General features: G+C 37.6%; 1 protein-coding gene across 1 annotated transcript in view; it reads left to right on the forward strand.

The window, feature by feature from the left end:
* Positions 1-11,556, forward strand: part of LOC101408345 (fatty-acid amide hydrolase 1-like) — a 50,996-nt gene extending 39,440 nt beyond the window's left edge. The window contains exons 10-11 of the mRNA XM_087441910.1: positions 1,712-1,866; positions 11,108-11,556. Coding sequence (XP_087298036.1) covers positions 1,712-1,866; positions 11,108-11,236 — 284 coding nt within the window. The 3' untranslated portion in view covers positions 11,237-11,556. The remainder of the gene's footprint in view (positions 1-1,711; positions 1,867-11,107) is intronic.
* Positions 11,557-24,400: the final 12,844 nt, after the last annotated feature.

Raw genomic sequence — 24,400 nt, forward strand, 5'->3', positions numbered from 1 at the left:
TTTTCTCCCAGTCTGTGGCTTATCTTTTCATTCTCTTGGCAGTGTCTTTTGCAAGCATAAATTTTTTTCATGAGGTCTAGCTTATCAATTATTTCTTTCATGGTTTGTGCCTTTAGTGTTTTATCAAAAAAGTCATTGCTATACCCAAGGTCACCTGGATTCTCTATGTTATCTTATAGGAGTTTTATAGTTTTGGATTTTACGCTTGGGTCTGTGATCTATTTTGTGTTAATTTTTGTGAAGTGTGTAGGTCTGTGTCTACATTGATTTTTTTTTTTTTGCATTTGAATGTCCAGTTGTTCCAGTGCCATTACTTGAAAAAGACTATTTTTTCTAAATTGTCTTGCCTTTGCTCTTTTATTAAAGAGCAGTTGACTATGTTTATAGGAATCTATTTTGTGTTCTCTATTCTGTTCTATTGATCTATATATCTATTCTTTCACCAATATCACACTGTGTTAATTACTGTAGCTTTATCGTAAGTCTTGAAATTAGAATAGTCAGCCCTTCAACTTTGTTCTTCTTCTTCAATATTATATTGGCTATTCCAGGCATGTCAGGTCTCCTCATAAAGTTTAGAATCAAGATGCACAAAATAACTTGTGGGGATTTTGATTGTGATTGTATTAAATCTATACTTGGGAAGAACTGACATCTTGATATTATTGAGTCATGAATAGGGAATATTTCTCCATTTATTTAGTTCTTCTATGATATTTTTCATCTTAGTTTTGTAGTTTTTTCCTTTTACATATTTTGTTAGATTTATAGCTAAGAATTCAACTTTTGAGATGCTATTGTAAATTGGTATTGTGTTATTAATTTCAAATTTCACTTGTTCATTGGTGATATAGAAGAAAGCAATTGACTTTTGCATTCTGTAACCTTGCTATAATCCTTTATTTGTTCCAGGAGGTTTTTTTTTTCATCAGTACTTTCAGGTTTTCTACATAGACAAATCGCATCATTTGTGAACAAAGACAGTTTTATTTTTTCCTTCCTGTTCCATATACCTTCTATTTCCTTTTCTTGACTTATTGCATTAGAAGTAGTAGGAGGGGACACCCTTGTCTTGTTCTTACTCTTAGTGGGAGCAAAAAATTTTATATTCATGCTCTCACTTCAACTTTAAAAGTTAATTACTTCTTATTTGCACTATAAACTTGTAAAATAGCATATTTACTGTTTTATTCAAACAACAAATATTTCATTGAATGCCTACTATATATCATGCACTGGAGTGAGCACTATTAATATAAACACCATCTCTATGCTATTTTCTTATTATATTAAAAACATCCTGAAATTTAATGTCATACTTTTTCACGTTTATATCCTCAAAATAGATGTGATTAAATTATAATAGGTGCTAGGTAGATATTTGAAAATCAATTAATTTTCTATGAACGTATAATGAATGTCTTTTAAAGAGTGAAAATCTTCGATCATTTAAAAATAATATTTGGAGTGGAGGTGCAGTAGAGAACAAGATGAGAAATCTGTACCCAATTTTAGTAATTTCAGTGAAGGGACCATTTCCCCTAATTTCAATTTGTTTTCCCCACTGAAAAATGTAAACAAGGTCACTTGTTTTTCTGAGTTGTAGAAGGCAGAAGACAAAAGAGTCGGCCTTTTCACATGGTTAGGGTGGAAGAAAGGAAGAAATATACTGGTGGGAATACTGGAAGAGTTCTGATGAGTCTGCGTGCATGATTTCCAGGTGTTACATCCTATTCTTTCCTTTACAATGTTCTGAAGTTCCCTGTGGGAATTGTCCCCATTGACTCAGTGACCAAGGAAGATGAGGAGGAGCTGAAACAATACCGGGGATACTACCATGGCTTCTGGGATACAGCACTCCAGAAGGTGAGTTCCTCCAGTAGAGGGCTCTGAGTGACAGGAAAAGGATTTTTAAGGATATCCTGCTCCAGATGTTGGGGATGTTGCTATCTTTTTATAGTTCTAAGAGAGATAAATTTAATGACCTCTACTTTCTCTCTCTGTCCCTCATGCCCTATTCAGCCACATTATCATATATATTTGGCAATGTTACAAGAGAATGTTATTTTCTTTTGCAATCAAATAGGAATTGAATCTAAGAAATCACTTTTCTTTCTCTGTTTATTAGAAAAAGAAGTACCTAATAACATTTCTAACATTGTTGAAGTTCCAAATTTGACCTTTTTATTTATTTATTTATTATTTATTTTTCTGAGGAAGATCAGCCCTGAGCTAACATCCATGCCAATTCTCCTCTTTTTGCTGAGGAAGACTGGCCCTGGGCTAACATCCTTGCCCATCTTCCTCTACTTTATATAGGACGCCGCCACAGCATGGCCTGACAAGCGGTGCATCAGTGCACGCCCGGGATCTGAACCCAGGCCGCCAGCAGCAGAGCTCACACACTTACCCACTACGCCATGGGGCCGGCCCCCAAATTTGACCTTTTTAGAAAATAGAATGTTTAGAGTTTTAGGACTCTGAAACTCTCCTTCTTAAGTCTTTTCTATTACACTTTTATTTGTCCTGATTTAAGAGACATTTTCCTTGTGTTTTATGGAATAGAACAACAGGTGAGCTTTCCAAAGCCATCACTATTGGTGTGAACACCCTTCTTCTATTTCCCTCCTTAACCTCACTACACATTATAGAACAGGAGATTGAGTCTAGTGATATTGAATCCTTCTTTAGAATTTTCTATATTAAGATTTTCCTGACCCACATGTCTTTGGAGTATATTCAGAGATGAATTTCTGAATCTTTTTTTTTCTGTCACTATGTGTTTGTTTATTGTTGTTGTTATCTACTACTTAATGAAGGAAATCATACGGTATTTGACCTTCTCCCTCTGACTTATTTCACTTTGTATAATACCCTCAATGTCCATCCACGTTGTCACAAATGGCTGGATTTCATCATTCCTTATGGCTAATTAGTATTCCATTGTGTATATATACCACATCTTCTTTATCCATTCGTCCCTTGATGGGCACTTAGGTTGCTTTCAAGTCTTGGTATTGTGAATAATGCTGCAATGAACACAGGGCTGCACATATCTTTATGCATTGGTGTTTTCAACTTGAAAGAACTTCTTTGGATAAATACCAGCAGTGGAATAGCTGGATCATATGGTAGTTCTATCCTTGATTTTTTGAGGAATCTCCATACTGTTTTCCATAGTGGCTGCACCAGTTTGAACTCCCACCAGCAGTGTATGGGAGTTCCCTTCTCTCCACATCCTCTCCAACACATGTTGTTTCCTGTCTTGTTAACTATAGCCATTCTGACGGGTGTGAGGTGATATCTCATTGTAGTTTTGATTTGCATTTCCCTGATAGTTAATGATTTTGAACATCTTTTCATGTGTCTGTTGGCCATCTGTATATCTTCTTTGGAGAAATGTCTGTTCAGGTCTTTTGCCCATTTTTGAATTGGGTTGTTAGTTTTTTTGTTGTTGAGATGCATGAGTTCTTTATATATTTTGGAGATTAAGCCCTTATCAGATGTATGGTTTGCAAATATCTTCTCCCAATTGTTAGGTTGTGTTTTCGTTTTGTTGATGGTTTCCTTTGCTGTGCAGAAGCTTTTAGTTTGATGTAGTCCCATTTGTTTATTTTTTCTATTGTTTCTCTTGCCCGGTCAGACATGGTGCTTGAAAATATGTTGCTAAGACCGATGTGGAAGAGCGTACTGCCTATGTTTTCTTCTAGAAGTTTCATAGTTTCAGGTCTTACTTTCAAAGTCTTTAATCTATTTTGAGTTAATTTTCGTGTATGGTGTAAGGTAAGGATCTACTTTCATTTTTTGCATATGGCTGTCCAGTTTTCCCAACACCATTTGTTGAAGAGACTTTCTTTTCTCCATTGTATGTTCTTGGCTCCTTTGTCAAAGATTAGCTGTCCATAGATGTGTGGGTTTATTTCTGGGCTTTCGATTCTATTCCATTGATCTGTGTGTCTGTTTTTGTGCCAGTACCATGCTGTTTTGGTTACTATAGCTTTGTAGTATATTTTGAAATGAGGGAGTGTGATACCTCCAGCTTTGTTCTTTTTTCTCAGGATTCCTTTACTTATTGAGGGTCTTTTGTTGTTCCAAATAAATTTTAGGATTCTTTGTTCTATTTCTGTGAAAAATGTTGTTGGAACTTTGATAGGGATTGCATTGAATCTATAGATGGCTTTAGGAAGTATGGACATCTTAACTATGTTAATTCTTCCAATCCAAGAGCACGGAATATCTTTCCATTTCTTTGTGTCTTCTTCAATTTCTTTCAGAAATGTTTTATAGTTTTCGGTGTACAGATCTTTCACCTCTTTGGTTAAATTTATTCCTAGGTATTTTATTCTTTTTGTTGCAATTGTAAATGGGATGGTATTCTTAATTTCTCTTTCTGCTACTTCGTTGTTAGTGTACAGAAAAGCAACTGATTTTTGTATGTTGATTTTGTATCCTGCAACTTTACCATATTCGTTTATTACTTCTAAAAGTTTTCTGGTGGATTCTTTAGGGTTTTCTATATATAGAATCATGTCATCTGCAAATAGTGACAGTTTCACTTCTTCCTTTCCAATTTGGATCGCTTTTATTTCTTGCTCTCGCCTGATTGCTCTGGCTAGGACTTCCAATACTATGTTAAATAGGAGTGGTGACAGTGGGCATCCTTGTCTGGTTCCTGTTCTTAGAGGGATAGCTTTCAGTTTTTCACCATTGAGGATGATATTAGCTGTGGGTTTCTCATATATGGTCTTTATTATGTTGAGGTACTTTCCTTCTATACCCATTTTATTCAGAGTTTTTATCATAAATGGATGCTGGATCTTGTCAAATGCTTTCTCTGCATCTATTGAGATGATCATGTGATTTTTGTTCTTCATTTTATTAATGTGGTGTATTACGTTGATTGATTTGCGAATGTTAAACCATCCCTGCATACCTGGAATAAATCCCAATTGATCATGGTGTATAATCTTTTTAACGTATTGTTGTATGGGATTTGCTAGTATTTTGTTGAGGATTTTCGCATCGATGTTCATCAGTGATATTGGCCTGTAATTTTCTTTTTTTGTGTTGTCCTTGTCTGGTTTTGGTATCAGGGTAATGTCAGCTTCGTAGAATGAGTTAGGAGCTTCCCCCTCCTCAATTTTTGGAAGGGTTTGAGAAGGATAGGTATTAAGTCTTCTTTGAATGTTTGGTAGAATTCACCAGGGAAGCCGTCTGGTCCTGGACTTTTATTTTTGGGGAGGTTTTTGATTACTGTTTCGATCTCCTTACTGGTGATTGGTCTATTCAAATTCTCCACTTCTTCTTGATCCAGTTTTGGAAGGTTGTATGATTCTAAGAATTTATCCATTTCTTCCAGATTGTCAAATTGGTTGGCATATAGTTTTTCATAGTATTCTCTTATAATCTTTTGTATTTCTGAGGTGTCTGTTGTAACCTCTCCTCTTTCATTTCTGATTTTACTTATTTGTGCCTTCTCTCTTTTTTCTTGGTGAGTCTAGCTAAAGGTTTGTCTATTTTGTTGATCTTTTCAAAGAACCAGCTCTTGGTTTTATTAATTTTTCTATTGTTTTTTGGTCTCTATTTCATTTATTTCTGCTCTGATTTTTATTATTTCCCTTCTTCTACTGATTTTGGGCTTTGTTTGTTCTTCTTTTTCCAGTTCCTTTAGGTGCATTGTTAGATTGTTTATTTGAGATTTTTCTTGTTTGTTGAGATAGGCCTGTATCGCTATAAACTTCCCTCTTAGAACCGCTTTTGCTGTATCCCATAAATTCTGGCATGTCGTATTTTCATTTTCATTTGTCTCCAGGTATTTTTTGATTTCTTCTTTGATTTCTTCGTTAACCCAGTCGTTGTTCAGTAGCATTTTGTTTAATCTCCACGTATTTGTGGCTTTTCTGATTTTCTTCCTATAGTTGATTTCTAGTTTCATACCGTTGTGGTCAGAAAAGATGCTTGGTATTATTTCAATCTTCTTACATTTATGGAGACTTGTTTTGTGGCCTAATATGTGATCAATCTTGGAGAATGTTCCATGTGCATTTGAAAAGAACATGTATTCTTCGGTTTTTGGATGGAATGCTCTGTATATATCTACTAGGTCCATCTGTTCTAAGGTGTCATTTAAGGCCAATGTTTCCTTATTGATCTTCTGTTTGGATGATCTCTCTGTTGGTGTAAGTGGAGTGTTAAAGTCCCCTACTATTATTGTGTTACTGTCTATTTCTGTTTTTATGTCTGTTAATAATTGCTTTATATATTTAGGTGCACCTACATTGGGTGCGTAGATATTTACAAGTGTTATATCCTCTTGTTGGATTGTTCCCTTGATCATTATGTAATGCCCTTGTTTGTCTCTTTTTACAGTTTCTGTTTTAAAGTCTATTGTGTCTGATATGAGTACTGCTACCCCAGCTTTCTTTTCATTGCCATTTGCGTGGAGTATCTTTTTCCATCCCTTCACTTTCAGTTTGTGAGTGTCTTTAGGTCTGAAGTGTGTCTCTTGTATGCAGCATATATATGGGTCTTGTTTTTTTATCCAGTCAGCCACCCTATGCCTTTTAATTGGGGCATTTAGTCCATTGACGTTTAAAGTAGCTATTGATAAGTATGTACTTACTGCCATTTTTAACTTTTTATTTTTTTCCTCAGTGTTTAAGTAGTCCTTCTCTGTTCCTTACTTCTTCTATACAGAATTGATGGTCACTTTAGTTTGACCTCTGTCTGAAAGCTGTACTCTTTAACTACCCTCCTCCCTCCTTTTATGTTTTTGATATCATATCTAACCTCTTTTTTGTGCATTTGTATCCGTTACGTTCTAATCGTGGAAATAGATAATTTTTCCTATTTGTGGTCTTCTCTTTTCCCCTTAAATCAGTCCCTTTAACATTTCTTGTAACACTGGTTTCTTGGTGACAAACTCCTTTAATTTTTGCTTATCTGGGAAAATTTTGATCTCTCCTTCCGTTTTGAACGATAACCTTGCCGGGTAGAGTATTCTTGGCTGTAAGTTTTTTCCTTTTAGCACTTTAAATATATCATGCCATTCTCTTCTAGCCTGTAAGGTTTCTGCTGAGAAGTCAGCTGATAGCCTTATGGGGTTTCCTTTGTATGTAACTTGACATTCTCTTGCGGCTTTTAGGATTCTCTCTTTATCTTTAATTCTGGACATTTTGATTATGATGTGTCTTGGTGTGGGCCTCTTTGGGTTTATCTTGTTTGGGGCTCTCTGTGCCTCCTGTACCTGGATGTCTGTTTCCTTCCTTAGGTTAGGGAAGTTTTCATCTATTATTTCTTGAAATAGATTCTCTGCCCCCTTGTCTCGCTCTTCTCCTTCCGGGACACCTATAACACGGATGTTAGTGCGCTTGATGTTGTCCCAGAGGTCCCTTAGACTGTCCTCACTCTTTTTAATTCTTTTCTCTTTTACCTGTTCACCTTGGGTAATTTCTTCTAGTCTTTCTTCCAGCTCACTGATCCGTTCTTCTGTATCCTCTACTCTGCTTTTGAGTTCCTCTAATGAGTTTTTCATTTCCAGTATTGTATTCTTCATTTCTGACTGGTTCTTTTTTATATCTTCCATTTCTTTGTTGACATTCTCACTGAGTTCATCTATTCTTCTCCCCAGATCAGCGAGCATCCTTAACACTCTTAGTTTGAACTCTCTGTCAGGTAGGTTGCTCATTTCTGTTTCACTTAGTTCCTTTTCTGGGGTTTTGTCCTGTTCCCTTACTTGGAATGTATTCTTTTGCCTCCTCATTTTGCCTCTTTCCCTGTGCTTGTGTCTACGTATTAGGTAGGTCAGCTACGTCTCCTGCTCTTGGATAGGTGACCTTATGTAAGTGATGGCTTAGGAGGCTTCCAGTGTGCTTCCCTCAGTTCTCAATGTTCCAGGGGTGGCCCCTATGTGGGCTACGTGTGTCCTTCTATTGTGGCCTGTTAGCTCTCCCTATAGGCGCCCAGGGAGGCTGAGTTATGCTCCTGGCCAGCTGTTGTAATGCTCAGCTGCTTGTAGTTGTTGTGGGCCCTTCAGTCTCTTTATCAGGTGTGGGGAGCCCCAGCACAGTTGGCTGTAAGTTCTAATACCACATTTGTGTTGCAGTATTTCTTTTAAGTGAGTAGGCCCCCAGTGTGGCAGGTTGTTAGGCTCAGGGCCTTACAATTGCTGTAAGCCTCTAGCCTATTAGGTCTCTTGTCAGCTCTCTGAGGATTGCAGCTGGGTGGGGCTGGCCTCAGGCACAGGAGCACCCAATTGTTTCAGGCTTTGGAAGGTGGGGCAAACCTCCTATGTGGGTCTTTGAGAAGCACAAGTCTTCTGCAGCTGACAAGCCCTGTTGCCCATAGGTCCACACACACAGTCAACACAGTCCTGCCCCGTGTGAGCGCCCCGACCTCCCCAAGCGGACCCAGTCTCTCTACGGCGGGAGCCCCACACACTCCGCCACCACCCCACACTCTCCACCCGCTCCTTGTGCAGACCCTGCCCCGCTCAAGTCAGCTCAGTTGCCAGGCTGCAGAAAATCCAGTCACCAATCTATGCAGGCCCACACGTTGCCTGAGGGCTTGTTGTTAGGTGGGGCCAGTCTCTAGGGTGGGCTGCCTGCCCTGGCTGAGCTGGATTAAATCGGTGCTCTAGCGGGTGGAGCAGACCCTGGGCTAGCAGGTCTCAGGGAAAACTCCAATGGCGTCTGTGTCAGCATGCTCACACCAGGCCCCAACAATGGCCGCCGCCAATGTCCCAGTCCCTGGAGAGGTCTCACCCCTCACCGAGATGCACTCAGGGCCTGTTAGGTGAGTCTCTTTTCACCAAAGCACTGTGCACCATTCTTTCTGGTGATTTTAGGTTGCTTTCTGGAATGGGTGAGTTTGCGTGTGGGCCCTTTAAGAGCCGGTTTTAATTTCTTTGTGAACCAGCTTTTCAGGGGGTACTCCCCAATGTTTTAGTAGCGGGCAAAGTCAGATATTCTGCCACTCGTCTCGATTGTGCTGGGTCCACAAAATGGCCACAGCGGGAGCACTCCCTGGCTCAGGGCCCCGCGCCTCCAGGGAGGCTGCGTACCTGTGCACTGTTCCCAGTGGCCGTGAAGCTGGCGGCTTGTGAAGGCGGCGTTTTTCCTCTCCAGAAGGGAGTCTCTGCGTCTTCTACCTCAGTTAGGATTGTCCGTTGTTGCAGGAGTTCCTCTTATCCAGTTTTCAGTTCTGTCTCAGGCATAATTTTTCCACGAGTAGTTGTAAATTGGCTGTGTCCGTGGGAGGAGGTGAGTTCAGAGTCTGCCTACGCCACCATCTTGACTTCTCCCCTGATTTTCTGGATCTTAAACATTTTTAATTAATACACTGCCAGCTCTGGAAGCCATATAGAGCAAAGCCTAAGATGCAGTGGTCAACATGCCCCCATCCCTATGTAAAAACAAATAAACAAAAAATCAACCAATTTTAGCCTGTTACCAAGTATCTGGTATCCAGGGAGGACTGTAGTGAAATAACTAATACCTCTTGCTTGGGAATCTGTCCTTCAGCCAAATATTATTCCCACAAACATTTTTCAGTTTTTTCGTTAGTACTTAACAACATTTATATTTTATATAAATTCCACATAAAGATATAGAGATGGATAGATAAACATTGATATATATTGAAAACCTAGAGTATGTAAGATATGATATTCCATGTACTACTCAAATTATCATTCTTTAATTATTTCTCCATGGAATTTACTGGGAAAACTCAAACTCCCTATGTTGGAGTTTATGTTACAGCTAGGATTAATTTTCTCTTGTGGATTGATTTGACTTTTGGAATGCACAAATAAAATAAAAGGGTGAATGAATAGTAATTGGTCAGTCTCTGCTTTCCAGTGCTGTTACAACACATGAAGAGTAAACTTAGGAAATCCGTCTTGACATTCTGTGAAACAGAGCGTTAACTTTTATTTTTACTATTTTCCACTTTTAATGATAACTCAATGACTGAAGAAAGCAAGGTGCTGTATACTTAGAGGATAAATAATAAAACAATGTTTAAAACAGACAAATAGTTATTAGTGAAGAGAATATACTACTAGCTAATATAAATAGAAGAATGAAAGTTAGAGATAAATAGGTGTAGACAACTTAATAACATGTAAGGATATATAAATTTGTTTAAAAGACTCTACAAAAACCAACTTGGTGAAATTGTATTAAAAGTATGTCACTTGGCTAATTTAATCTGGAGGATAAAATGATTGGAAACTAAGATGAAGAGCAAGATTTGGAGTACAAGCTAAAAATAAGTAAGAGATGGATATATCACCATCTGGAAGATTTAAAAAACAAATTAAAGAAAATGTTATTTAGGAAACAATAAAATAGCAAGATAAAATAAGAATAAATTCAGTTTATTAGTATTTTTAAAAGTTAAATGTAACAGGTAAAATTTTTAAGGAAAATGATTGAAAGATGAACAGTATATTAGAACAAGTTTTGAAAAGCCTGAGGTCAGCTAAAATTACCTGCTGATGTCAGAGGAAAGTACTTTTAAAGAGTGCTATTTTCAGAGAGCAAAGGTTACCATTCTCTGGAGAAGTAGGTAGGGTCATTGAGTCTAACGCGGTTGAAGAAAACTTCTGACCTCGTCTTAGAGTTCCATTCCCTTGTCTAGAGCTCATTGCAAAGAATTCGTGTTGTTTGAGGTCTCCTGTCACTGATTCTCAGTGCGGCAGTTCTGGTGAAGAACCATCTCCTCCCCTAAACTCTTATCCCTCAAGGAAGACCAAAGAACAGGCAGATGACAACCTTTAGTCCCTCCTAGAATCTAAAATACAAACTTCAGCAACAGAGGATATAGCTGTGATTATATCAATGCTTTTCATATTCCATCTTTTTTTGGAAATCTCTTTTGGGTGATTTCTTTCTGTGTGAGGAAGAGAAAACACGGTGAAGGTAAAAACATATAATTGAAGGGTCAAATGGTTTTCAGATTTTAAAATCAATAAACTCACTATAAATTGTTCTAAAACCTAGTCCATTCTGTACAAGTGTGGGAGAATCTGATGTGTACTAGGGAAACGGTGCCAAGGCTCAGACCAGGTAGCTGTTGGATCATGACCTCCTTTCCCTTCCAGCCTGTTGAGGGAGGAGTGGGGCTTCCCACTGCAGTGCAGTGTGTGGCTTTACCATGGCGGGATGAGCTGTGTCTGCGCTTGATGAAGGAGGTGGAGACAGTGACCCAAGAACGGAGAAGACACAAGTGAACCCTAGGCCACTGAAGGACTGTCTTCCCCAAGCTTCACAACACTGAGCTTGAAATGCAGCCGCCCCTGCTCCACCCCTCAACCCTCGGAGGCCATCTAATCTATTTCTTTCCCCAGGTACTCAAGTTAAACATTTTAATTAATTGATTAATATCTGCCAATGAGCTATGTAATAGATAGTTTTTCCTGACAATTCAAATTCCACTTTCTAGGGAGGTGAACTAGGGCAACTTTCTTTAATTTTTGGCCTTAGTTTCTGTGACTGTAAAGTGGGGGATAATGATAATGTTTAGGGTAACATTTATTAAATAATTATTATAAACTGTAATGGTTTCGAGAGTTTTATTGAGATTAAATCTAATTCCCTGGACAATATGAAAAAGAGTGGTTTTATTATTATCTGCATGTTTATAGATGAGGACATCAAAACCAGAGAGGTAAATAAATGCCAGGGTTATAATTAGAACTCAGACTGTGCCTATCTACCTTAGAGAGTAAGGGTATAATAGGACAAAGTTATGTAAAATGCATGCCACACTGCCTGGCATATGGTACTTATCAATCAACATTGGGTTTTATTATTTTCTTTTTATGAATCTCTGCTTCTTCAGTTGGATTTGTCTCTCTTCAATTGAAGTTTGTTTCTCTTTTAAATGCCCAGGTATTTCTGAAAGAGCCATCCATGGGAAGAGCAGACAATAGACTGCACAATGTCTATTTTAAGTAGAGGAACTGATATTCCTGTGGTCTTTGGCCTCATTTTGGGACTACAGAATCAACTTAGGAAAAATTAAAATTAATTTTATGGATATGGATATTTTCATTGCTTCAAATATTTTCTTTACACAGAAAAATTCAGAATGTATATTGTCAACTTGAACTGTCTACAGAGATTCAGTTTCATCTTTAAATCAATTCTCATTAAACTAAAATAATGAATGGGGAACACCAGGGGATGCGCGTATAGATCAGAAACTCATATCACGGTTAAAATGCAATGCAAATTTGTTATTTATAATTACATCCAGTATTTAGAAACATTTATCATCCTATAGAATCCTTCAAATGTTTAAAAAATTCTCATACAATGGGGTTGCAATATTTAATATCATATAAATTGTTGGAAAAAATAAGCCAGAAATTTATATGTTAAAAATAGTTTATTATTATGACAAATCTCTTATCTGAGCTCTCTTTTGGTTAAGAAGAAATGAACCAGATTTCTAGGGGAGGTGTAGCCCCCTCCTTTTTTTCTTCCCGTCCTTGCCCAACAGCAACAATCCTGATTCTGTGAGTTTAGAAGACACAATCACTTTCAACTCCTTTCTGCTATGCTCTTTCTTTAAGTACCGGGAGGAAAAAGGGCCATGTTTCATGGAGCTACACGGCTGACATGGTATAAACTATTTCAGAGGATATTCATTTATTCATTCATTCATTCAATGCACATATTTATTGTCTATGATTTATTGTCTATGACAAGTGAACAAAACAGGCAAAGATTCTACATGTTCTACATGTTATCCTGTTTGTATTTTTGTTTTCATTTTATGTTATGTATGTGTTACCCGTGTATGTATCCTATGTGTCTATTATATGTATTCTATTACACACACAGATACACACTTTCTATGTATGATGTTCAGGATGTTTCTAATAAGTTAATCTTCCTAAATTGTTGGTTTTCTCAGGATACTTTCCTGTTGAAGCTGTGATTGTCTTCCCACTATTTAAAGATTGAGTCGAAGCTCTATAGACCAGGTCTCAAAACTCTCTGAAACCTAATTCTAAACCATCATTCCAGCCTTATTTTTTACCTTTGGCCAACATAATCTTTTCATTTCATTTAATCTGCTATACTTCTTCCTCCTAAATGCAACCTATAAACGTTGGGAGTCAACTTCTACTTCTGGCCAAAATGGAATAACAGGAACTAGATTAACCCTTAGAACTTAACTCGAAAACCAGAAAAAATATATGAAATAATGGTTTTCAGACATTGAACAAACAGGCAATGCACAATGATAATCGTGAGAGAGAGGAAAGATCCCCACAATTGCCCCTGTTTTCTTTCTTCTCGGACCTTCCCTCTCAGAGATATTTCCAGCCACAGCACTGAGAGGAAGAATCCTGGGAGAGCCTGGCAGTTTCCTAAGTTGATGTGATAAAATTGGGTGTATGAGGATGTCCCAGTGGCTAGAATTCACAGGGCAGAATGGCTTGGAGGGAAAATCAGCACAGAAAGAGAGCCACGGAGAACTGTAGAGGTTGCCTTTCGAATCTTCGGCTGAATACTGATCAGCACATATCTGTGAGGAATTATCCAAGGTGGGGGAAGAGCCATCTAAAAAGAAAGCACAACAATCCCCTAGAGCTTACACACAGCCAGGAGTAGTCTGTTCCCCCCTAGCAAGAGTAGAAAAACTTCGCAATATGTGAAGCATCAATTAGAGTACTTGGAAGGTGATTGCCTCGGTAGTGGAGTATAATTAGCCGGAGACTAAAAGCTGTTCTAGTCTACATAACAGTGCTTGAACCATGCCTTAAAAGGATAAAACTGTTTCCAAGTACCTTCATTGCCATCCAGAGCAAAGCTTAAGAGTTCTTTTAAAAATTCAAGAATATTCAGCACTTAAGAAGTTAAAATTCACAATGTGTGGCATCCAATCGAAAATATCCTGGTATACAAAGAAGCATTGTTATCTGTTATTTTGAAAGAAGGTAGCCTGGCCAAAACAGGTGGTCAAATTTCTGGAGCTGTGTGAATATCATCTCCTTCATATTCTCCAAAAAAGTAGGTATAATTAAGATAAGTTGATGCCAATGCAGGAGATGAACTATGTGCATAGAAAGAAACATTGTGCTCACATGCCTTTTTCTAATTAGAGTAAATTACTTAGTGATTACTAACTTGAATTCACAGAGAATGCCAATATCTGTTTTCAATCCGTTGGTTCCCAGCACCATGGTGGATGTAGTGGACAATCCATTGGTTCCCCGCACCATGGTGGAGGTTGTGGACAATCCATTGGTTCCCAGCACCATGGTGGAGGTTGTGGACAATCTATTGGTTCCCAGCACCATGGTGGAGGTTGTGGACAACCCATTGGTTCCCAGCACCATGGTGGAGGTTGTGGAAAGCAGGCATGTGTATCTTGAATAAGATCCCCTACATTATTGCTGTATCAGCCCCAGCATCATCTTCAAACCTAACTTCTCTGCCTGTCTCCCTGCTGAGAATGGAAACATCATTACCTTCTCCATGAAGAGGGTGTCCATGAACAGTGTAGCTAACATAGCCCTCCTCTTCCTCTTCTAAATCATTGTTTACCCCCTTCTCCTGCTTTAGAATTCTTACACTCATCTCTGACTGATACATTACACATTCTTTCTTTTATAAGTTTAATATCTGTCTCTATGGCCAGAATATAAGCTCCATGAAGCAGGGACCTCGTTTGTTTACCTCTGAATCTTCTTAGTCCATATTAGTGGCTCATAGCTATTTATTAAATGAATGAAGGTTTCTTAACATCATGCAATTATTTCTTTGTTGATATAAGTTTTTGTAATGTTCTCCAAGTACAAGTCAGAGCTTTTTAAATTATTTTCCCATAATAGGTGCTAAGATGAATCAACTCAATTCTTAAGTTTGATAATGAATTAAATGAAAAATAGATAATGAAGACATTCATTAATCCACTTCTATGAGCTTTTAAATATAGGTGTACTGCTGGTAGGGGTTCATAGCAAAGGCATTCTCATTACCCCTAAATTATCACTTTGTCATCACTTTTATTAAATTAAATCATATTGATTTAAATTAACAAAATATTAACTGTCTATTAGGTGCCAGGCACTGTGCTGAGTTCTGAGAATACAGCAATCTGTAAAATATTCTCATATTTCCTGCCCTCAAAACTTACAGTCTAAATGCCTGATAAATAAGCATTTCATTCGCAAGTCACATGCAATTGGGAGAGAAATGTGAATATCTAAGACAAAGAGCTCTAAATCTATGTAGCAATTAGCCAGTTACCTTTATGATGAACAATTAAAACATTGTATAGAAAACGAAAAAAAAATACTGGTAAAACACCCATATTGTCTGGAGTACTATCTGTATCCTTGCAAGAATGTACTTTTGGATTGAGAAAGATCTGTACACCGAAAACTATAAAACATTTCTGAAAGAAATTGAAGAGGACACAAAGAAATGGAAAGATATTCCGTGCTCTTGGATTGGAAGAATTAACATAGTTAAGATGTCCATACTTCCTAAAGCCATCTATAGATTCAATGCAATCCCTATCAAAGTTCCAACAACATTTTTCACAGAAATAGAACAAAGAATCCTAAAATTTATATGGAACAACAAAAGACCCCGAATAGCTAAAGGAATCCTGAGAAAAAAGAACAAAGCTGGAGGTATCACACTCCCTGATTTCAAAATATACTACAAAGCTATAGTAACCAAAACAGCATGGTACTGGCACAAAAACAGACACACAGATCAATGGAATAGAATCGAAAGCCCAGAAATAAACCCACACATCTATGGACAGCTAATCTTTGACAAAGGAGCCAAGAACATACAATGGGGAAAAGAAAGTCTCTTCAACAAATGGTGTTGGGAAAACTGGATAGCCACATGCAAAAAAATGAAAGTAGACCCTTACCTTACACCATACACAAAAATTAACTCCAAATGGATTAAAGACTTGAATGTAAGACCTGAAACTGTGAAACTTCTAGAAGAAAACATAGGCAGTACGCTCTTCCACATCAGTCTTAGCAACATCTTTTCAAACACCACATCTGACCAGGCAAGAGAAACAATAGAAAAAATAAACAAATGGGACTACATCAAACTCAAAAGCTTCTGCACAGCAAAGGAAACCATCAGCAAAACGAAAAGACAACCTAACAATTGGGAGAAGATATTTGCAAACCATACATCTGATAAGGGCTTAATCTCCAAAATATATAAAGAACTCATGCATCTCAACAACAAAAAAACTACCAACCCAATTAAAAAATGGGCAAAAGACCTGAACAGACATTTCTCCAAAGAAGATATACAGATGGCCAACAGACACATGAAAAGATGTTCAAAATCACTAACTATCAGGGAAATGCAAATCAAAACTACAATGAGATATCACCTCACGCCTGTCAGAATGGCTATAATTAACAAGACAGGAAACAACATGTGTTGGAGAGGTTGTGGAGAGAAGGGAACTCTCATACACTGCTGGTGGGAGTGCAAACTGGTGCAGCCACTATGGAAAACAGTATGGAGATTCCTCAAAAATCAACGATAGAACTACCATATGATCCAGCTATTCCACTGTTGGGTATTTATCCAAAGAACTTGAAAACACCAATTTGCAAAGGTACATGCACCCCTGTGTTCATTGCAGCCTTATTCACGATAGCCAAGACTTGGAAGCAACCTAAGTGCCCATCAAGGGACGAATGGATAAAGAAGCTGTGGTATATATACACAATGGAATACTACTCAGCCATAAGAAACGATGAAATCCAGCCATTTGTGACAACATGGATGGACATTGAGGGTATAATGCAAAGTGAAATAAGTCAGAGGGAGAAGGTCAAATCGTATGATTTCCTTCATTAAGTAGTAGATAATAACAACAATAAACAAACACATAGGGACAGAGATTGGATTGGTGGTTACCAGAGGGGAAGGGGGGAGGGAGGAGGGTGAAAGGGATAATTCGGTACATGTGTGTGGTGATGGGTTGTAATTAGTATTTTGGTGGTGAACATGATGTAGTCCATGCAGAAATAGAAGTACAATGATGTACACCTGAAATTTTTACAATGTTATAAACCAATGTTACTGCAATAAACAAAAAATTAAAAAAAAAAAAAAAAAGAGAAATATGAAGCTTTTTAAAATAATGATATTTAAACTTTTGTTTTGGAAATTAAAGTTCTCACCTCTTAGTGAAACTGCTTTATAAAGAAGACTTAGTTTGATTCTCAAATCTGCCACTTACAAACTGTGCGACCTAGAACTAACTACTGGATTTTTCTGAGTCGTCATTTCCTTTGTGAAATTATAGTAATTATCCGTCCTCTTTCACAAGATTGTGGTCAGAATCAAATGAGATTATGTTTTAGAAAATGCTTTGAAAACCACAAACATTGTAGCTATAGCATAGAGTGTTGAGAACAGTAAATGAACTAACTTTGCAAATTGATCAGCATATAGTTATAAGCACTTAATAAGTGATCAATATGTACAGCTATCGTGTTAGAGGTGAAAAACAAAAAAGGGGAAGATTTCATATATAAGGATGTGAAAGCAAATTGTATTTCCAAGGAACACCTTTTGATATTGAGGACTAGAAGTCTTTTCTTTTCATTCTGAATTTTGATGTGGATATAATTAGAATATAATCTCAACAGTTCCCCCACCAATGTGTGAAACTAATGCTCACCTTCATGCTCCTACTTCAATTCTTCCTCTGGTGATGCTCGGTGAGTCAGGGAAAGGAGAAAAGAAACTTCAAGTGCTATTCACTAAATTAAGAACGAGGTTGAAATGTCTTCTATCATATTATTTTTATTAACACCGGTTTCTCAGACACCCATGTGGATCTATGCAAGAGTCATATCAGACTAGCTTTATGAATATTAAAGGCAGAATAGAAGACATTAGATGTGATTGGAATTTTTCAAGTAAATCTCCCTTTTTACAAACTTTGGAATCAGAACATAATATGAAAGTGAATATTACATAAATTTGAAATCTTTTCCAGGAATTATTTATCAGAAGAAAAAAACAAAATGTGGAACTTTGAGCAAGTGATGAGCCTTGAGATATTCTTCTGTTCCTCAGCGGAAAGCAGCACACTCTTTAACTTGAATTCAGCTGTGTACAATGGTCCTTGTCTATTGAAATAACATTTCCCTTAAGCATTTATTTTATTACTCTAGGTAATGGGACCATCCAGTGCCATATCATTTCAGCATTATTATTAGCAATGAGAGTCATCCTTGTCCTTATTAAAAATCATACCATTGAAATACTTCTTGATTTCTCATCATTCACAATGAACTAATTTTATTGGTGTTTGTAACATGGACTAAGAGACATGGTAAAGTATATATTTTGTTCAATATAAAATATATCCTGAGAAACACCATTTATTTAGACTTCAACATGAATGGTGCCCCCTAAAGCTGTCCAATGAGTTGGTTCTGCGACTCCCTGGGAAGTAGAGTAGGATAGTAGTTACATGTACAGACAGGGAGCTAAACTGCCTGAATTCAAATTCTGGATTGCCCTTGCTAGCTGTGTGCTTCACTTTCCACCTCTGTGAAATACCCTGTGTCTATTGCTGTATTGCTAATAATATAGTATCCTACTCATTCTATCTCTAATGTTTAGCATACATAGATGCTTGGTTATTTTAAAAATTTATTTAAAAAAATAAATGCATGCATATTTCATGAAGTAATTAACAAAGAAAGCTATCATCAAGTATTTACAAAAATAAACTTAGGATTTAGTTGGCCATCTTGCTATTTAGACCCTTATCTGTCATTGTGAGACTCAAGTGGGATAATAAATGTTGAAGAATGTCAACATTTAAAGTGCTCTGGAAAAGGACAGAAAATACTTTTCTCTGCTATAGGATTATTTAGACTATGTATTTTCCTTTGCTTCAACTTCTAGGTTTTGTCATTTGCCATTAGGCAAATTTACTGGACAGATAAAATCAGAGAGGAAGAGGTGACAAGTAAAATCTGAGAACTTCACAGGAGAAATTCCGATAAAGTTTAAACCTGTTTCAAGTAATAGTTAAACATGAGCAAAGAATTTCTCATAAAGGGGAGGTGCCTCCATTATTTCTAGCCTGCATTGTTTTTAAAAATATCACTACAAATCAAACTCCAAATGCATTGAACTAGAAATACAGAATTTATTTCAATATTTAAGGAAACAGAATAGAGGGCTACATGAAATCTCATATGGTAAAACTTCAGTGTTTTCTTAAAATACACTTATTTTCTTTATAACAAAGGTTTAAACCTGTTGTTTGGAGTTTCACTTATCCTCAATAATACTAACAGCATTTAACACTTATGTTGTATCTACCATTTCTATTCCAAATAACATATTTTGACTCATTTATTCCTGACAACTCTATGTCCTAGATACCATTATTCATTTATAAATGAGGAAACAGACACAAAGATGAGTGATTTGACCAGAGTTAAATGACTGAGTTGGGATTTGACGCCAGACATTCTGGCTTTGAAGTCTGTGCTCTTAAGCTCTAGACTGCACTGTCCCTCAATGCTTTCAAAATCCCCACTTGAACTTCCTACTCTCTGGTGACCACCTCTTTTCTTCCAACCCGTCTCCTCTATCACCCCCTCTCTGGCCATTCATCTGCCTTATCAAGACCTCCACCAACATGACTCTTCCCTTGTTTTCCTACCTACCGCATAAGTTCATCTCCTTCTTCATTCAGCATAATACCTGTGGTCTATCATCACTTCATTTTAAACTCTCTCTCTTCCCTCCTCCCTCCTCCTTTGTTGCTCTCATCTAACTAAATCATAATCCAAATTAAACACAATTATCTGTGCAAATACTGTGTAGCTGAGAATTGCAAAACAAAAGTTCAAAACTGCTTACTTGTTTTATTTAAATTCATGCTCCTAAGCTTCAAGTGCACACTTTGAGTCACAAAATTCTACTATACCTCCCTAGTATGCCCACTTTCCCACTCTCAAAATGATCCTTACTGTTTACCTATGAGGAGGTTCATTGTTTCAAATAGCAAAAGAATGAAAATAATCTAAACATCTAGAACTGTTAGATTAGTTGAAAGTGTATTGTACACCAACACAACGGAACACCTTTATTAATCATGGTGTAGAAGAATACTTAATGGAAAGAGAAAATGGGTATTATGTTGTTACATGAGAAAGGCAGATTACAGAAATTATATGTACCATTCAATTATATAAAACACATAGAAAGAAGAGTGGAAATTAGTGGTTTTCTCTGGACAGCTGGATTAGAAATAATTCTTTTATTCTTGTTTTTGTTATCTATAGATTTTCTGTGTTGAAGCTACAGTAGCTTGTAGTAAAGTTATCTTTAAGAAAGCAATAGTATGTCATTTTTTTCTGCTTTCCTCTCCTTGATGCTTCTTTCTCTGCTCCTCCTCCCTCTTCACTCACGACTTTAATTTGTGTGTCATTGGGAAAAGAGTTAAGAACTCCCTTGTCTTGCTCTCACTCTGTCTACCATCCTACCTGCACTTCTACATATTCTGTCTGATAGCTCTTGGGTCCCTATAAAATATGGGGACCTTGCTCATGTTCCAGGGCCGCCTTGTTACTGATGCTCTGCACCCTTTTCTTTCTTACTTCTGTAAAGATTTACAGTTGATTAAGCCTCCTGTCAATGACTGAGCACTCCCTCTTCTTTCTCTTGAAATATCCATTTCTCCCCCTTTTCTACAAAAGAATATAACATAGTGGCTCAGCAGTGGGCACTGAAGAGACCCTGCCTTGTTTGACCCTTGCTTCCCTTTTTTCTACCTGAATAGACCAATTAACTGAACTATTAGCTTTGTAGAGCATTCAACTGAATTTCTCTGAGTTTCACTTTCCCCATCTGTAAAAGGGGCTAATAATAGTATGTACATCATGCGATGTAATTAGCATGACATTAAATAATGCCTGTGAAATTCTTAGAGCAGTGTCTAGGGCGTAGGAAGCGGTCAGTAAATGTTACTTTCTCCTCTTCCTTCTTGTCTTCCTCCTCCGCCACCTTCTTTTTCTTCTTTATTATTATTACTGTTATTATTATTACTTTACAAATATGTTGTTGAATCTCCTTTTGAGGATAAAAAGCTCTCTCATACCGTCTCTCTCTCCTGCTTCATTTATCCACTCCATATTTACAGAAAAACTTTGTTAAAACCATCACCATAGGTTCTCCACTTCTTCGCCTCTTCTGATTAGGTCAACTCACTCCAGAGGCCACTCGCAGAGGCTGTTCTTCCCAATGTCACCGAGGACCTTCACATCAGCAAGCAGTGGTCGCTACTCTTTTTCATCCTTACTTTCAGCAGCATTTGACACAATTTGCCACTTCCTCCTTTGGGGAACATTTTCTTGTCACAGCTTCAAGAATATTTTATTTCCCTACTGCCTTCTGCTCCTCTAGGCTGTTCCTTTGGTGATCTCTACGGCTTGACCGCTGTGTTGGCATGCACCGGGGCTCTGTACCCAGGGCACTTCTCTGTATGTATACTCTCCGTCTTCGAGAGCAGAAGTAAATGTAAATAACAAACTCTGTAAAAAATCGTCTGAGTTTATATGACTTGACTTTGCCCACAAGATAAAAATGAATCTTTATGAAAAGGATTGCTTTTAAGATTCAATAGCAGTTGTAGAATGTTTTATCCATGGGCAATTAAAGTGAACAATACTGGTTTTGTAAAAGAAGTGGAACACATTGATGCTCAACACCACACAAAATGAACACACACACATATGAACTCATACTCCTCCCCTGCATAGAAACTCGATCCTCACCCCCAGCAACCACAATGGAACTAGCAAATGATAACCATAGGATGTAAAAACAATATTTTCTGTAAAACTGTACCATAATTGAGAACTCCCATCATTGATTTACTTTTCAAAAAGATTTTGTAAATGAAAGAGATGAAAGATTGATCAATATGGTCGTAGAGTTGAATTTCTTTCTTCTCTCTCTCCCATATCAATTATTCATCCTCCGAGGTAGTCACATTATTTCATAGTTAGTTTTTTACATGTCTAAGTCTTGCAGCACATGAAGACCTTTCTTTCCAGGCAGAACCTCAGACTCACTTACCTTTGTGATTTTCTACATAATGTTTGGTACATAACATGAAAAAATATTTCTTGATTGAAAAAATGAAATAAACTCAGTATGCGTGTAAACATTTATAGTTGCATCCCAAATAGCCTTTGGTGTTGGTACAATGAATGGAAAGGGGAAAATTTTACCAGAATGAAATGAAATTCTGATTCTGATTGTTGTTAATTAAATTAATGATTACTATAAAAGTCTCCTCACTGGTCACCCTCCTTTGATTTTTGCTCTCCTCTTAAGCCTTTACTGACACATTGACAATAGTGAGCCTCTTGAAAAGCAAATTTTATCATGTCACTCTCCTACTTAAAACTTGATGGCACCCCATTGTCCTTTGAAATAAGTCCAAAAGCCTCAATAGGACCTAGAAGGTCCTGTATGACATAATTTCCATCCCACACCTCCAGCTTCATCTCAAGCCCCTCTCCTCACTCCTGGCTTGTTTCATTGGCTTCCTTTCCATTAATTGCTGTGGTGTTGGCTGACTGCCTAAGGGTTCAGAGCTCTCCTCCCTTAGTAAAATTCGAGAAGGGTCTATATCAGACATGGAGAAACTTCTAGTGACCTGGATTAGAGAACAGACACAAAAGTGTACCCTTTTCAGCACCATGATGGTCACTGCCAAAGGAAAAACCTTGCTTGCATACAATGTCGAAAGAAAAGGCTGGACCCAACTATGATGTTGAATTTACTGCTAGCTCTGGTTTGTTTAAATGACTCAAGAATTGTTATTCATTACACAATGTGAAAGTGAGTGGTGAGTCTGCTAGTGCTGATGTGAAGGCAGCTGAAGAATTTTTGGAAACTCTAGATAAGTTGATGGTGGGGGAAAATCACTTGCCAGAGCAAATATTCAATATGAATCAAACACCACTATTCCAGAAACAAATGCCTGAAAAGACTTTCATTCATAAGCAGGCAAGTAAATGCCAGGTTTCAAGGCTTTTAAGGATTGGGTAACAGACTTGCTTGGGGGAAATGTTGCAGTCTATAATTGAAACCTTTTGTGATTTGGCACAATAAGAAGCCCAGAGCCTTCCAGCATATCAATAAGCACACACTGCAGTGAATTATAGGAGCAATCAGAAGTCATGGAGGGCCCAGCTCCTCTTCCAAGACGCCATCCTGAATTGCTACGCCCGTGAAATGGAGAAGTACTGTTTGGATAATAATATACCTTTCAAGATTTTGCTTACTGTTGATAATGCTCCCAGATATCCTCCTTTTACTGGTGATCTTCATCTGAAGATCAAAGTGGTGTTTCTCCCTCCAAACACCTTCTCTTTGATACAACCAATGGATCAAGGAGTTATAGCAGCTTTGAAGTCCTACTACCTGAGGAGGACCTTTGCCCAGGCTATTGCTGCAACTGAGGAAGACACTGAGAAGACACTGAAGCAATTCTGGAAAGATTACAGCATCTATGACTGCATCAAGAACCTTGCTTGGGCTTGGGGTGATATCACCAAGGAGTTTATGAATGGCATTTGGAAGAAGACATTCAAGAGGTTCATCCATGACTTCAAAGGATTTGCCAAGGATTAGGAGCTTGCAAAATTCAACATAGCCGTGGTTGAGAAGGCAAACAACTTTAACCTGGGTGTGGATGGGGATGACATTGAGGAGCTCCTAGAGGTGGTTGCTGAGGAATTGACTAATGAGGCATTGTTGGAACTGGAGCAGGAACGCATAGCTGATGAAGAGCCAAGAGAAAAGGAAACTGCAGGAGAAGAAAAAGAGGAACCCCCAAGAAAATTCACAGTGAAGGGTTTAGCAGAAGTTTTTGCCGACCTCAACAAGCCCCTTAAAAAATTGGAAACCATGGACTCCAACACCAAAAGATTTTCATTAATAAAGAGGAATGTTTATGTTGCATTATCTGCTTATAAGCAAATCTATGATAATAAAAGAAACAAACTAAGCAAACCACCATGGACGTGTTTCTGAATGGATATGTCCTGGCTAAACACTTCCTCGAGAAGAGCCTCGGGCAGGTCCTTCAGGAGGTGTTCCAGAAGAAGGTATTGTTATCACCGGAGATGACAGCTCCATGCGTGTTATTGCCCCTGAAGACCTTCCAGTGGGACAAGATGTGGAGGTGAAAGACAGTGATTTTGATGGCCCTGACCCTGTGTAGGCCTCGGCTGATGTGTGTGTTTGTGTTTTAGTTTTTAACAAAAAAGTGCAAAAAGTAAAAAAAACAAAAAAAAAAATTTTTTAAATAGAAGAAAGCTTGTAGAATACAG

The sequence above is a fragment of the Ceratotherium simum genome, chromosome 17, assembly GCF_057802395.1.
Source record: "Ceratotherium simum simum isolate JZ-2026a chromosome 17, ASM5780239v1, whole genome shotgun sequence".
NCBI classification, from domain to species: Eukaryota; Metazoa; Chordata; class Mammalia; order Perissodactyla; family Rhinocerotidae; genus Ceratotherium; species Ceratotherium simum.